The 13,061-nt window shown below is 54.3% G+C and overlaps 2 protein-coding genes across 4 annotated transcripts; both read left to right on the top strand.

Moving 5' to 3' along the window:
* Nucleotides 1–1,858: 1,858 nt before the first annotated feature.
* Nucleotides 1,859–6,265, top strand: LOC111160154 (nucleic acid binding protein 2). Of its 3 annotated transcripts, XM_022523029.1 has the most exons (7): nucleotides 1,870–2,259; nucleotides 2,338–2,439; nucleotides 2,794–2,932; nucleotides 3,068–3,139; nucleotides 3,315–3,396; nucleotides 3,501–3,564; nucleotides 5,754–6,265. In XM_022523029.1, exons 2-7 carry the CDS (start codon nucleotides 2,361–2,363, stop codon nucleotides 5,951–5,953), a joined length of 636 nt encoding a protein of 211 aa, XP_022378737.1. In that variant the 5' UTR covers nucleotides 1,870–2,259; nucleotides 2,338–2,360; the 3' UTR covers nucleotides 5,954–6,265. The 3 variants fall into 3 exon arrangements, with proteins under 3 accessions (XP_022378736.1, XP_022378735.1, XP_022378737.1); XM_022523028.1 differs by lacking the exon at nucleotides 5,754–6,265 and having other exon boundaries at nucleotides 1,859–2,263; nucleotides 3,501–4,451; XM_022523027.1 differs by lacking the exon at nucleotides 5,754–6,265 and having other exon boundaries at nucleotides 1,861–2,259; nucleotides 3,501–4,450.
* Nucleotides 6,266–6,476: 211 nt separating this feature from the next.
* Nucleotides 6,477–12,716, top strand: LOC111160193 (solute carrier family 39 member 5). The gene is made up of 12 exons (XM_022523096.1): nucleotides 6,477–6,533; nucleotides 7,248–7,316; nucleotides 7,618–7,972; nucleotides 8,934–9,117; nucleotides 10,136–10,298; nucleotides 10,476–10,645; nucleotides 10,847–10,987; nucleotides 11,359–11,455; nucleotides 11,531–11,701; nucleotides 11,817–11,897; nucleotides 12,034–12,224; nucleotides 12,506–12,716. Exons 3-12 carry the CDS (start codon nucleotides 7,689–7,691, stop codon nucleotides 12,647–12,649), a joined length of 1,626 nt encoding a protein of 541 aa, XP_022378804.1. The 5' UTR covers nucleotides 6,477–6,533; nucleotides 7,248–7,316; nucleotides 7,618–7,688; the 3' UTR covers nucleotides 12,650–12,716.
* The last annotated feature ends 345 nt before the right edge of the window (nucleotides 12,717–13,061 follow it).

Raw genomic sequence — 13,061 nt, 5'->3', positions numbered from 1 at the left:
TCCCTTGCCCCGCCCACCGCTGCTACGCAACCCGGCGGAAGCTCGTCACCAAACCCCGCCTCTTTGTTTAACTCGAATCTAGACTAGAAGCCAAGAGCGACCAACGAGGAGAGAGGAGGGTTACCCGGGCTTCCCCTCAACACCGGAAATCTTTATGATCCCAACGAGGGCTATATAGCCATTTGGGAGGGAGAACTCTATGGTGTTCCCCCGCGTGAATGTAGGGGGCGGAGCACGATGCTGACTCCCTGCAGGTCTAGACTTCACTTTACGGGGGAATACGAGTCCGATCTCCTTTGGGACAAGGTGCGAGATTATTGCGAGGCCAGCCCGTAGTGAGACTTGGCATCTCCTGTTTCCAGAGCGGTGGTCAGCATCCCGGTGCCTCCCGACCCTACGACTCATAGTCACCGGAGTGGATACTGTAGTCTACAGGGCGACCACTGGGTGGAGAGTGGGGTAGTGTCTAACCGCAAGGCTTTGATCTTGGGTGCCCAACGGGTTGCCTGCCTCTCTGCTAGCCGCACTCCTGCTGTATCTACGTTGGCTCTCCGGACACGACTAGAGTTCCATGAAACACCTAAGGGAAGGGGAGATAAGATGTCCCTCTTCCTATGTTATGCTCTGATTTCCTTAGGATACAACACTGTAGTTGGGGGTGTTGGGGGGAGAGAACCTGGGATCGGAGGAAAGTCAAAGCGGAGCCTAAAGCGCTCCAGAAGGTAAGGAAATAATCAAGCCAAGACATTACAATTACATGACCTGTTAGGCTAATCTGATATTAAATAGTATTTGTTAAGGGGGCGCCTGGGTGGCTCAGTGGGTTAAGCCTCTGCCTTTGGCGCAGGTCATAATCTCAGGGTCCTCGGATCGAGCCCCGCATCGGGCTCTCTGCTTGGCGGGTAGCCTGCTTCCCCCTCTCCCTCTGCCTGCCTCTCTGCCTACTTGTGATCCCTCTCTCTCTCTGTCAAATAAATTTAAAAGAAAATCTTAAATACTATTTGTTATGGATAGTCGGTAAACAAATGGTTGTGGTTTGTATATATATGTAACTGGCTGTACACATTAGAGAACTAGAACATTTTGTTGAGTTTCTAACAAGTCCCAATGGGGAACTAAAGGTTCGGGCCGCCTCCGTTAAAGCCTCTGAGAGCGGGGGAGACCCTGGGATCTAGAGAGATAAGTGCATTAGGAAGAGGTACCTTTCACACTCTTAGAGGGACTAATGCAAATGCTGTTCTGTGCCCTGGGTTCCGTTCTTTCAAAAAGGGTGAGTCAGCCTCTGGTGTGAAGGCTACTTTTTCCAAAACTCTGACGAAGCAGGCTGTATAGCGCATTAAAGATGGGGACCCCAAATCAGGAATAAAGATGAGGGTTATAGCAGTGGGAGAAGAAACTGTGCCTGCTATGTGCTAAGCACTGCTTTTTATATAACTTACGTTTCTTGTATGCAAACCGAAATTACATAGTTAAGAACTGTCGATAAAATAAGTGAAGTGCTGAGCCTGTTTCAGACTTTTGTCCACTGTATTCCAAAACCTCTGGTCCTTTTTCCAGGGCCACGTCTTAGAAATAAAGTCATGGAGACTAAGCGTAGTCTCTCAGTCAAGTAAGTAAAATTGGACCCTAGGCGCCCCCTGCTGGCCAATCTTTCTCGAGGCGCCAACCATCTGCAGGGCTCCTTTAACACATAAAATCCGCCCCTTTCGCGGCGCGTGAATCTTGGGTCGCGATTGGCTGAGTGGGGGCCGGCGGCGGGGCGCGGGGCGCGTCGGGACAGTGCTGATTGGCCGGAGGGAGGCCAGCCGGAAACTTCCGGGAATGTCCTCACTCCCGCGTTCCATCGGGCTGCATCCGGCGGCAGCGGGGTCTGTGGCTCCCCCTGCGGGCGGCTCTGCAGCGTGAGCGGTCCGGCCCGCTGGCTGGCTGGGTGGGTGGGCGGCGGTAGGCGGCGGTGGCTGGGGGGAGGAGGGGATGGACCGAGTCCTGGGTTGTCCGGATGAGGGTTCGGGAAGGTTTGGCGAGTAAGGTTGCATTCCTTGGATCTGCACCAGTTTCCCTACCCCCGTCTCCGTCAGCTCCCCGACGTCGGGGATTGAGACTGAAAGAGCATCCCGGGACGGGGCCTTCCGACCTCGAAGCAGCCTATCCAGAGACCCTCAAATTCTGATCTTGAAGTTGGAGGCTCTTGGGGAAGTTCGTTTCTAAACTTTTAGAAGAATTAGAGGATTTGCGGCTGCCTGACCCCAGCCTAGTGTGGTAGGTAGGCCTTGGGAAGTGGAGCATGGGGGCGAAGTCTCCAAGCCTTGAGCCTTCATTCCCCTTTATCTCTTCTAGTGTGGTGCGGAGGCTCGGACAGCATGACGACGGAGACCTTCGTGAAGGATATCAAGCCCGGGCTCAAGAATCTGAACCTCATCTTCATTGTGCTGGAGACAGGTGGCTATTCTGGGATGGTGGGCCCCCTGCGCGGTCTCTCTGGGTTGGGGGGAGGGGTCGGAGGGGGGAAACACCATCTCCGCACTTAATTAGCTACCGGGATGTCAGGGCGCACCCCAAGAAATTGCTCACACCTAACCTCTCCTAGATCCTGGCCTAGAGAGTTGTAGTTGCGTGTAGGGTAGATGGAACTCTCCAGATCCAAGCCTCCAGCACCACTCGGGCCTCTTTCCACTAGCGCCCCTCTCCATGGTGCTGTCCCTCCACTCCCCCCTCACCCCACCAGTATCTAGATCTCATCCCTCTGATCATCTGTTCCTCCCACCCGCCCCACCATTTATCTGTTCCCTGCAGGTCGAGTGACCAAGACAAAGGACGGGCACGAGGTTCGGACCTGCAAAGTGGCAGACAAAACAGGCAGCATCAATATCTCTGTCTGGGACGACGTGGGTAACCTGATCCAGCCTGGAGACATTATTCGGCTCACCAAAGGGTAATTCCTGGTTACTCCTGGTTATCCACGGGCAGTAACAGCTAAGGTGGGAGTGTGTGGGGGGGGGAGTTAAGAGTTAACAGCCCTTGTAACTCTTATGAGTATTCCGAATCTTACTTTTTTGTGCCCTCACAGGTACGCTTCAGTGTTCAAAGGTTGTCTGACGCTATACACTGGACGTGGGGGTGATCTTCAGAAGATTGGAGAGTAAGTGTCTTGGGGATTGAGATGTAGAAGCACCAGGTCAAGGGGGTAAGTTTAAGCTTTGCACAGAGGCAGCATATGGTTATAGAGTCCAGGTTTCATATCTGGACCTTTCTGAGGCCTCCAGCAGTGGTCCAGAGACTGGGTCCAAGGCTTTAGCCAACTTCTCTCCTTGCAGATTCTGTATGGTATATTCTGAGGTTCCTAACTTCAGTGAGCCAAACCCAGAGTACAGCGCCCAGCAGGCACCCAACAAGGTGGTGAGTTCCATGGCCTTGAGGCAGGGAAGGAGGGCAGGTCAGTCCCAGGAGCATGGGGGACGGGGGTGGAGGGCAAGGTCTGAGTATTTAATTTGTGCCTTTAGGTGCAGAACGACAGCAGCCCTCCAGCCCCCCAGCCTACCACTGGACCCCCTGCCGTTTCTCCAGGTACACCTCTTTCCTCCCAGCCGCTGGTTCTTTTAGCTCCTCTTCTCTCCCCAGCCTGGAAAGATGAATTGCCTTCATCCCCCTTTCCCCAATTTCTTTTCTCTCAGTGTGTTCCCTTCCAGCCAGTCCTTCCTCCCAGTTCTTTTGCAAGTCCTTGTGGGGAAAAGATTTGGGGACCTGTTTCTGTCACTGCTAGAACTCTGGGACTCTTGTGCCACTAGCACTCAAGGACACCAGTGAGAACAGTATCTCAGCAAATATTGCACTCCTTCCTTGGATCTTGTTTCTTTCTGCTTCTTTGGCGGGTCCTTGCCCTTTTCCCCTTGCCCTTTCAGTTCATTCCACGGTTCTGACATGGATGCAGAGGACTTAACATGGAGTCCACACTGTACAGCTTTAGAGCACCAAGGAGTTTCCTTTTAGGGTCATCACTCTTCTTGAAACTAAAGACCTTTCTTGTACGCCTTGGATCTCAGCGTTAAGATTCTTTCATCTCCTATACTTCAAGCCCTGCTTTTTCATTTCTTGCTTTTGATTAGAATCACTCACCAACATCATCTCCTTCATCCCTTCACTTTTCCTTAGGAACTGGATTTTTACTGCTCTTTTTCTCCATCTGGGTTCTTTCCCAGCTGACCCCAGCACTCCCTGGGATTTGGCTCTCTCTTACCTCTGATCGGTGACTTAGGTTTCTGCATATGACATGAGGCTTCGGGGTTGCTTCTGCCCTTCCTCAGTCTGTGCCTATATCCCCAGTTGCTATAGTTCTCAGAATTGTTTTCGTCAGAACCACCAGGGTCAGGGGGTTTCTTGGACACATCATGAAATAACATTTAATTCCACCACAAAAAATCAGCATCCATGTTTTTTTTCTTTTCTTTTTCTTTCTTTCTTTCTTTTTTTTTTTTTAAGATTTTCTTTCTTTTTCAGAGGGCAGAGGGAGAGAGCACAAGCCAGCAGGGGGGGGGGGGGGTAGGCGGCGGCAGGCAGGGGGAAAAGCAGGCTCCCTGCCAGCAAGGAGCCCAATGTGGGACTCAATCCCAGGACCCTGGGAATTACAACCTGAGCTGAAGGCAGACACTTAACCAACTGAGCCACCCAGGCGTCCCAACATCCATGTTTTCAATGGGAAATATGACTGTTATCTATTTCCAGGTCTCCCTAACTCCGTAATTTGTAAAAAGTATTTTAAATAAGATACATGTTAGCCTCTTGGCCCCTCATATATACCTGCCAGATGTTTATTCACTTGGTGACCTGACAGGTAAAAAAGGCTTAACAAAAAAACAAAAAAATGTGGATGGCATAAAAACTTAACAGAAAAGCTTTCTATATTCTCTTCTAACATTTTTTGTGTATTGAGCAAAAGGCATTATATTTTTCTGTTTCGGCTGTCTTGGTGTGGAGCAACCGGGTCTCAGCAAGGATGTGGTTGGAGAACCGCTAGCCTATGACTTCTGTCCCTTTTAGGGGTCATAGTGCCCTCTACATATGAGAGGCAGGCCTGTGTCTTCACTTAACAAGCATGTCTAGAGGAGAAAGCCAGGAATAAAACACAGCGCCTGCCTTTAGGAGCCTGTAGCTTATGAAGGAGATAGTCGAACATAGAGTCACATTGTGGGTGTGGCAAGGTTAGTAAGATGCACCTTTGCAGGCGCTCAGGGAAATCATCTCACACACCTGGCTCCCATCAGACATGTAAGCTACCCACAAAAATGTTACTTATTATTTGGGGGGGGTGAGTAATAATTGTTTTGCTCACTCTTAGCTACATTTTGTGATACCCACCACTTTTTTTTTTTTTTTTTTTTTAAGATCCTTCTTATATTTTAACACAGAAACTTCGGGACCTTCCCCTACCCATGCTTCTCTGGTTTTACAAAGACTTTTGATAAAGGGGCATTCTTGTCAGATGTCCTTGAATCTAGAACTAAACAGCGAATTCTAGGTCTGACCTCCCTGATACATAGATGAATAAAAGAGAAAAATATCACACTGGGGCTCACATAGCAACTTCTCTGGGGCTCCGTTCATACAACCTCCACTTGCTTGGTCCTATCGGGCAGGAGTGCACAGCTGTGCTTGATGAAGACTGGGTTCGTCTCTGGGACCTGCAGCAGGGCCTCGGGGACGCACCGCTTTCCTTAGTTCTCTAATTCCTGTATTTCTTCCCCTTCTCCCACTTCTAGCCTCTGAGAACCAGAACGGGAATGGACTGAGTGCCCCACCAGGTCCTGGTGGTGGCCCGCACCCCCCTCACGCACCCTCGCATCCCCCCAGCACCCGAATTACCCGAAGCCAGCCCAACCACACACCTGCCGGCCCTCCGGGCCCCTCCAGCAGCCCTGTCAGTAACGGCAAAGAAACCCGGAGGAGCAGCAAGAGATAGCAAGACTTTCTTCCTCCCTTCCCACCACCCACCAGAACCCCAGCATCTTGAGCACCCAGCCTTCTTCTAGGGTGCTGGCTTTGGTGGGGTGGGGTGGGTAGGTAGTAGTATTTTAGCCACTAAATTTCACTAGAGGGGTGTGGTGAGCAGTGGACTTACCCACCCTAAGCCCATACTCCCTGCCTTGCCCAGCTGAAACTGCCCCCTGCCCACCCTCCATCCTCTTAGAAGCAAGTCACAGTCTGTTTCTGGTGTGTGTGATGTGGCAGACAAATTGAATCCCTCCTTCCTAATAAACGTTACCACTCTGTACTGGACTTCTTTGTTCTTTGTGGGAAAATGAAGAGGTTAGCAGTCAGATATTTGGCAAAATGGGCTATCCCTAGGAGGTGGGAGGAAGACTGGTTACAGGTAAGGAGGTCTAGGCAAAGCGGGCCTGCCCCTTTAAGGTAGTTCCCTCCCCTGCCCCCCCCCTGCAGGTGACCCTTGCTCGCCTGCCTGCCTGCTTACCCCCCCCACAGCTGGAACCAAGAAGGCTGTGTCCCCCTTCTTCTGGGCGTCCTTCCAGTCCTGCTGTCAGGTAACGCCAACCTCAACCCCCTAGGCAATTGCCCTAATCAGACTGCTCCCCTGATCTTAAGCCAGGTCAGATATCTGAGGGGAGCCCAGTTATTTCTTCCCTCTTTACACCAGAGCGTCCCCCCTTCTTGATCACTGATTCCCAGAGCTCTGGCTCTTACTCTGCTGGGACAAGGAGTTGCTAAGTATGCTTTCTTCCCCACGCCCTTGGGGTTGCCACTTATCTGCCTCTTTACCCCCTTACCAGCCTACCAGCCGAGGAACACCCGGTTCCCACTTTCCCAGGGAATGTGGGGAATGGGGTTGGAAATGAAGGACTCCCAGTACTAGATGTAAGGTCGGGTGTGGTGAGAGGATATGCAGGGGGAAAGGCTGAAATGGTACCAAGTGGGTTAGTGGGGTGAATTATTTAGAAGAAAATGCCAGGCTCAGGTTTTTCTTAGCCACGTGGCTTTTCCAGGGTCAGAGGGTGGCCCCTCCCTACTCGGGGGCCCAGCCAAGACTGACCTTTGACCCCCACCCCAGAGACCAGTGAACCATTAACTCCTCTCTGAAGTGAGCCTTCCCACACTGGCTCCTCCCCTCCCAGACCCCGCCCCAAGGCAGGTGGGCTAGGAGTCGGGAGCGGGGGTGTCCATCCCAGCATTCCATCTGACGTGGCCTCCATTCCACCTGACCGCCTGGAGGCTGAGCCCCGCTCCCTTTCCAGACTCAGGAACATCTTAACGTCCACAGTAAGGCCTGCCCAGGACCAGAGGTGACGGCTCTCACACTGCTAACGAGGGTGAGGCCCTGTGGTTTGAGGGGAGATGGAGAGGTAGGGCAGGATTGAAGGGTGGGGTTTTGGGGACAGGATGGGCCGTCAGCTCTGGATCAGGTGAAGGAGGCGCTCTGGGTCAAGGAAGGTGTTCTGGGAATTGGCAAATAAGAGGCTGCTCCAGAAATAGGCAATGGGGAGGGAGAAAGGAGGCTAGAATGGGGGCTGCAGCTAGGTTCTAGGCAGGGTGGTACAGGGACTGAGGAATCCCCAGGCCTGAGCTGGACAGCAGAGCAGAAGCCCAGGCCTTTCCTCCTCGTTCTTCCAGGTCACAGTCCTCAGGATGTTCCAAGGGGAATAGAAGCCCGAAGCAGAGCCTCTAGCCCATTCCCCCCAATAATGGGGCCCCCAAGGAGTCATCTTGTGGCTGGCCTGTGTGTGTGGATGACCTTGGGCTGGGTAGGGGGCTCAGCCCCCAACCTGGGCCCTGCTGAGCAGGAGCAGAACCATTACCTGGCCCAGCTGTTTGGCCTGTATGGAGAGAACGGGACACTGACCGCGGGGGGCCTAGCACGGCTTCTCCACAGCCTGGGGCTAGGCCGAGTTCAAGCCCTTCGGCTGGGACACCACGGGCCTCCAGCTGGTCGGGCTGCACCCCCAGCTGGAGACAATTCCACGCACAGGTACTAACCCCTTCCCCCACCCCAAAATACCACATCCCCCGCTCTTCCCAGGGCTTGCATCAGTCTCCAGTTGCCTAGCTCTGGCTTCCTAAAATCAGATTCCTGGAATTACAAATTTTTCAAAATCTGACTCCCTGTATTCCTTCACGGCCCCCTTTGCCTCTACTGCCTTTTAATTCTCCCCTCTTCCAAATCCCTGGGTCCTTCAACTCCTTGCTCTTAGTCCCAGTGCTCAATGCCTCCAGGCTGACTTGGTTCCCAATCTGTAGCATTTTCAGATGTGAGGTGGGCTGCCCCCCACCTCACATCAATTTCTCTCACTCTCACGCCCCCATTCTTATTCTTAGACCCTCCTATAAATCAACAATTCTCAGATCCTCCTAGAACTGACATTCCACGGTTTCTGGGTCCCAGGAACTCCAGCTAGTGGCTGTACCCTCCTTTCCCCCTTAAGCACCCTACGATCCTCAAGGGGGAGTGTCTTTCTTCCTTTTTTTTTTTTTAAATTTTTAAAGATTTTATTTATTTATTTGACAGAGAGAGAGAGACAGATCACAAGTGGGCAGAGAGGCAAACAGAGAGGGGGAAGCAAGCTCCCTGCTGAGCAGAGAGCCTGATGCGGGGCTCGATCCCAGGACCCTGAGATCATGACCTGAGCCAAAGGCAGAGGCTTAACCCACTGAGCCACCCAGGCGCCTCTCTTTCTTCTTTTTTAAAGATTTATTTATTTGAGAGACAGAGAACAGGGGGAAAGGGCAGAAAGAGTCTTAAGTAGACTCCACACTGAGCTCAGAGCCTGACTAAGGGCTTGATTTCAGGGCTCGATTTCGTGACACTGAGATAATGACCTGAGCTGAAACCAAGAGTCCAACGCTTAACAAACTACACCACCCAGGCACCCCTGAAGGGCAGTTTCTTAAAGAACATGAGCTAGTCTGACTTGCTATCTCATCCATTCCAGATCACAGGACCCTGAGCTGAGTGTGGATGTCTGGGCAGGGCTGCCTCTGGGTCCCTCGGGATGGGGTGACCCAGAGAAGCCAAAGGCCCCAGGATCCCCCCGTGGGCCAGCACCCTCGGGCCTGGACCTCTTTCACAGGCTTCTGTTGTTGGACCATTCACTGGCTGACCATCTGAATGAGGATGTAAGTCTGGTGATCTCTAGGTACAGGGTAAGGACCATGGGCTTTAGATGGCCTAAAAGGTTTAAAGAGTTATATTTAAAAAGATTTTATTTATTAGAGAGAGAGAGTGCGTGCACAAGAGACAGAGAGAGAGCAGGGGCTGGGGGAGAGAGAAGCAGACTCACTGGTGAGCAAGGAACCCTACACAGGGCTTGACCCCAGGACCCTGGGATCATAACCTGAGCCAAAGGCAGCCACTTAACAGACTGAGCCACCCAGGTGCCCCTTTAGAGTAATTTAATACAGTCAATTAAAAAAATAAACCAATCCAGGTGTGATTTTAGGGTATGTTATTCCAATAGTGAAATACGGTTCCTCTGGGCTCAGCACCCATGAGCCCACACCAAAATCTCCCAGACCTGGCTTAGGGACCACACTGGGCAAAGCAGAGAATCCAGAGAAACAACCCAGGGTAGAATTTGAGGCTGGCTCTCTGGAGAGGAAACCTGCAGGGAGAGGAAGGCTGTCTTCAGCCAGAAAGTGAGCTTGTTTTACACACACCAGAGGGCAGCGAATGTTAACTCTGAAGCGGGCCTGGTGAGGGTGAGCTCCCTATCATAGGGGGCATTCAAGCCAAGGCTGGATGAACATGTGACAGGGCTGTTGCAAGGAAGGTTGGATGGCTTTTCAAGTTCTTGCGCTCCTAAGATTCTGCAACAGAGGGCTCTAGCCATCCAACCAACTCCATCACCAAATCAACGAAGTCATCAGGGGATTCGGAGGGAGGGAGATGGTGGCATTGTTTATTAGCACCCAATTTGTACTGAATTGAACATTTGCACTGGACTGGATATTCATTAATAGTTAACACATACTGATCATATAGAACTATCCCTAGTCCGTGATGCACCCACCGGGGTGAGCAAAGGGGACCCTGGAGAGACCCAGGAGTCCATGCAATGGAAGGACAGACATTAAAGATCTGAGTCACCGTTCTCAGCGGTGCCCCAGTGTGTGACCTCCAACTCAACTCCCCTAGTGTCTGAATGGCTCCCAGCTGCTGGTCAATTTTGGCCTGAGCCCCGCTGCTCCTCTGACCCCACATCAGTTTGCTCTGCTGTGTCCAGCTCTGCTTTATCAGATCGACAGTCGTGTCTGCATCCAGGCCCCAACCCCAACTCCCCCAGGGGATCTTCTGTCTGGTCAGTGAGTAAGAGTGGGTGGCAGGGCTCCTTGAATCCTGGCACAGAGTGGGCCCTTAGCCAAGCAAGGGGGTTCACTGGGGGTGCTGCCTCCCCTTGCAGGGTATCCCTGCCCCACCTTGCTTCCGAGGCCCTCCCTCTACCCCTAGCCTAACTTCAGTCCCTGTTTCTCCCCAGCCCTGGTTCATAGCGCCCTGGCAGTCCTGCTGCTCAGCCTCCCTGCCCCCCTCTCCCTGCTCCTGCTTCGGCTCCTGGGACCACGTCTGTTGCGGCCCCTGCTAGGCTTCCTGGGGGCCCTGGCCGTGGGCACACTTTGTGGGGACGCGGTGCTCCACCTGCTGCCACATGTACGTGAAGCCCCCTCCGGGTACCCAAGGGCTTCCCTCCCACTTCCTGTCAGCTCCCACGCTCCACGCCCCAGCCCCAGGCTGCAGCCCACAGCTGCCTTCTGATAGAAAATGAATGAAGGCTTGCAGCCTCCCTCACATGAGGGAGATGTTGTAGGTGCACAGGCTTCTGGGGTCTGCCCTGAACCCCCTCTCTGGCAGGCACAAGGGGGGCAGCATGCTGGACCTAGCGGACGACCAGAGGAGGACCTGGGACCGGGACTGTCAGTACTTGGAGGTCTCTTCCTGCTCTTTGTGCTGGAAAACATGCTAGGGCTTTTGCGGCGTCGAGGGCTCAGGCCAGTGAGTGATACTCTTTTCTCCTCCTTCCACCAAACCCAGAATTCTGGCCAACACCAGCCAGGTGAGGCGCCGAGGGTGCTCCTGGCGCTCTTGACATTTGCCTGAGGGTGCAGGACCTGACAGCTAATGGGGTGGGTTGGGGCCCCTCAGCACAAACCCAGGATTTCTGGCCCAAGGGCCCCTCCTCTCCCAAGTTAAAGTCAACAAGAAACAGGGAGGTGCCAACCCTGAAAGAGAGTGGAGAGGCCAAAAAAACACCCCTAAGTGCTAGAGGTGAGCCCAGGTATCCTTTTCCCAGTGAGTAGCCCGGCCTCTCCTTAGCCCCTGGCTCTGCTGCCTCCCCCACCAGGAGGGATACCCTCCCATTTCAGAGATGCTGCAGGCAAAAAAGAAAGGATCTCAGGGTACCGACCCTGGACCTGGAGGATGGCAGTGGGACGTCCCTTCAGCCCCTACAGGCAGCTCCAGGTAAGCAGAGAAAATGAAGAGCAGGCTCCTGGCTCTCACCTGCAGCCACCCGCACTGCCCTTGTCCTTCCTGCAGACCCAGAAGCTCAGGGCCGTGGCGAGCAAGCCAGCCAGCCCCCACCGGCCCCAGCCCCCGCTGGGCACCAAGGCCACAGTCATGGGCACCAGGGTGGCGGTGGTGCCCACATCACATGGATGGTCCTCCTGGGAGATGGTCTGCACAACCTCACTGATGGGCTGGCCATAGGTGCGAGGGGAGGGGAAGGAGGGAGGCAGAGCCCAGGAGAGGGCACCCAGGGGAGAGGAGGCCCGGTGGCCGTGCTGTTCCCCAGACCGACGACCTCCAACCCTGCCAATCCCAGGTGCTGCCTTCTCCGATGGCTTCTCCAGTGGCCTCAGCACCACCCTGGCCGTCTTCTGCCACGAGCTTCCCCACGAACTGGGTAGGAATGGCAGTGAAGCGGGTTGGGGTGGACTCCAGAAAGGAGAGGCCTCCGAGAGGGGGAAGCTGGGAGCCCGGCAGGTGACGAGGCTGAGGGGCAGCCCTGGCTTATTCCCGCACCACCCCCGTCCCCACAGGTGACTTCGCAATGCTGCTCCAGGCAGGCCTCTCCTTCCGGCGGCTGCTGCTGCTGAGCCTGGTGTCTGGAGCTCTGGGACTAGGGGGTGCAGCCCTGGGGGTGGGGCTCAGTTTGGGCCCTGTCCCCCTCACTCCCTGGGTGTTTGGGGTCACTGCTGGGGTCTTCCTCTATGTGGCCCTTGTGGACATGGTGAGAGGTGTGGGGCGGTGCAGAGAAAAGCAAGGGCAGCAGGGAGGTGGGTTTGGCAGGGAGGCGGGTGCCGGTCCCTAGTCCCTCCACCTCCACCGTCCCCTATCCCCCTCCCCTCAGCCACCTGGAAGGGTGCTAGACCCCAGGTCCGGTGGAGCCTGAGAAACAAGGGCCTGGAGGAGTTTGGAGGGGCTGCCAGTACTTTCCGACACCTCCCTCTCCTGCTTCGGGGCGGGGGGTAGAGACCAGGCCAGGATCCTGACATTCTTCCTTTCTTTCAGCTACCAGCCCTGCTTCGACCTCCCGAGCCCCTCCCTACGCTCCATGTGCTACTGCAGGGTATGGGGCTGCTGCTGGGGGGCGGCCTCATGGTCACCATAGCCCTGCTGGAGGAGCAGCTGCGGCCCCCGGTCTCTGATGGCTGATGGGGACCAGTGGAAAGGTTGCCCTTCCTTCCCCCCAACCACAGGAATGGAGGCGGGACACAGGGCCAGTAGGAGCAACAGGATTTTAATAAACAGAACCCATCCCAAAGCCATGACTACGACAGTTGTACTTGCACCAAAACAGCATAGAAAACCAGGATGTGGTGGGAGGAGGGCTCAAAGCAGGTGGGGGCGGGGCAAGAGGACAGGAGCAGGGCCTGGAGGGGACAGGGTGCGTCCATCTGCAGGGAGAGCATTGTGCTTTAGCCCAGGGGGGAGGGGGAGGGGTGGGGCAAATGCACCGCAAGGTCCCCACTTTTTCCTGCTGCCCTCAGCACCCTGGGGATACAGGCATCTGGGCAGACCTGCCCTTTATTGCTGCCCACCAGCATTAAACACCCCCAACCCCAAC

This window comes from Enhydra lutris, unplaced genomic scaffold, assembly GCF_002288905.1.
Source record: "Enhydra lutris kenyoni isolate GAN:26980312 unplaced genomic scaffold, ASM228890v2 scaffoldscaffold74, whole genome shotgun sequence".
Classification (NCBI taxonomy): Eukaryota; Metazoa; Chordata; class Mammalia; order Carnivora; family Mustelidae; genus Enhydra; species Enhydra lutris.
The sequence above is the reverse complement of the archived record's forward strand: the minus strand, read 5'-3'. Positions and strand labels throughout refer to the sequence as shown.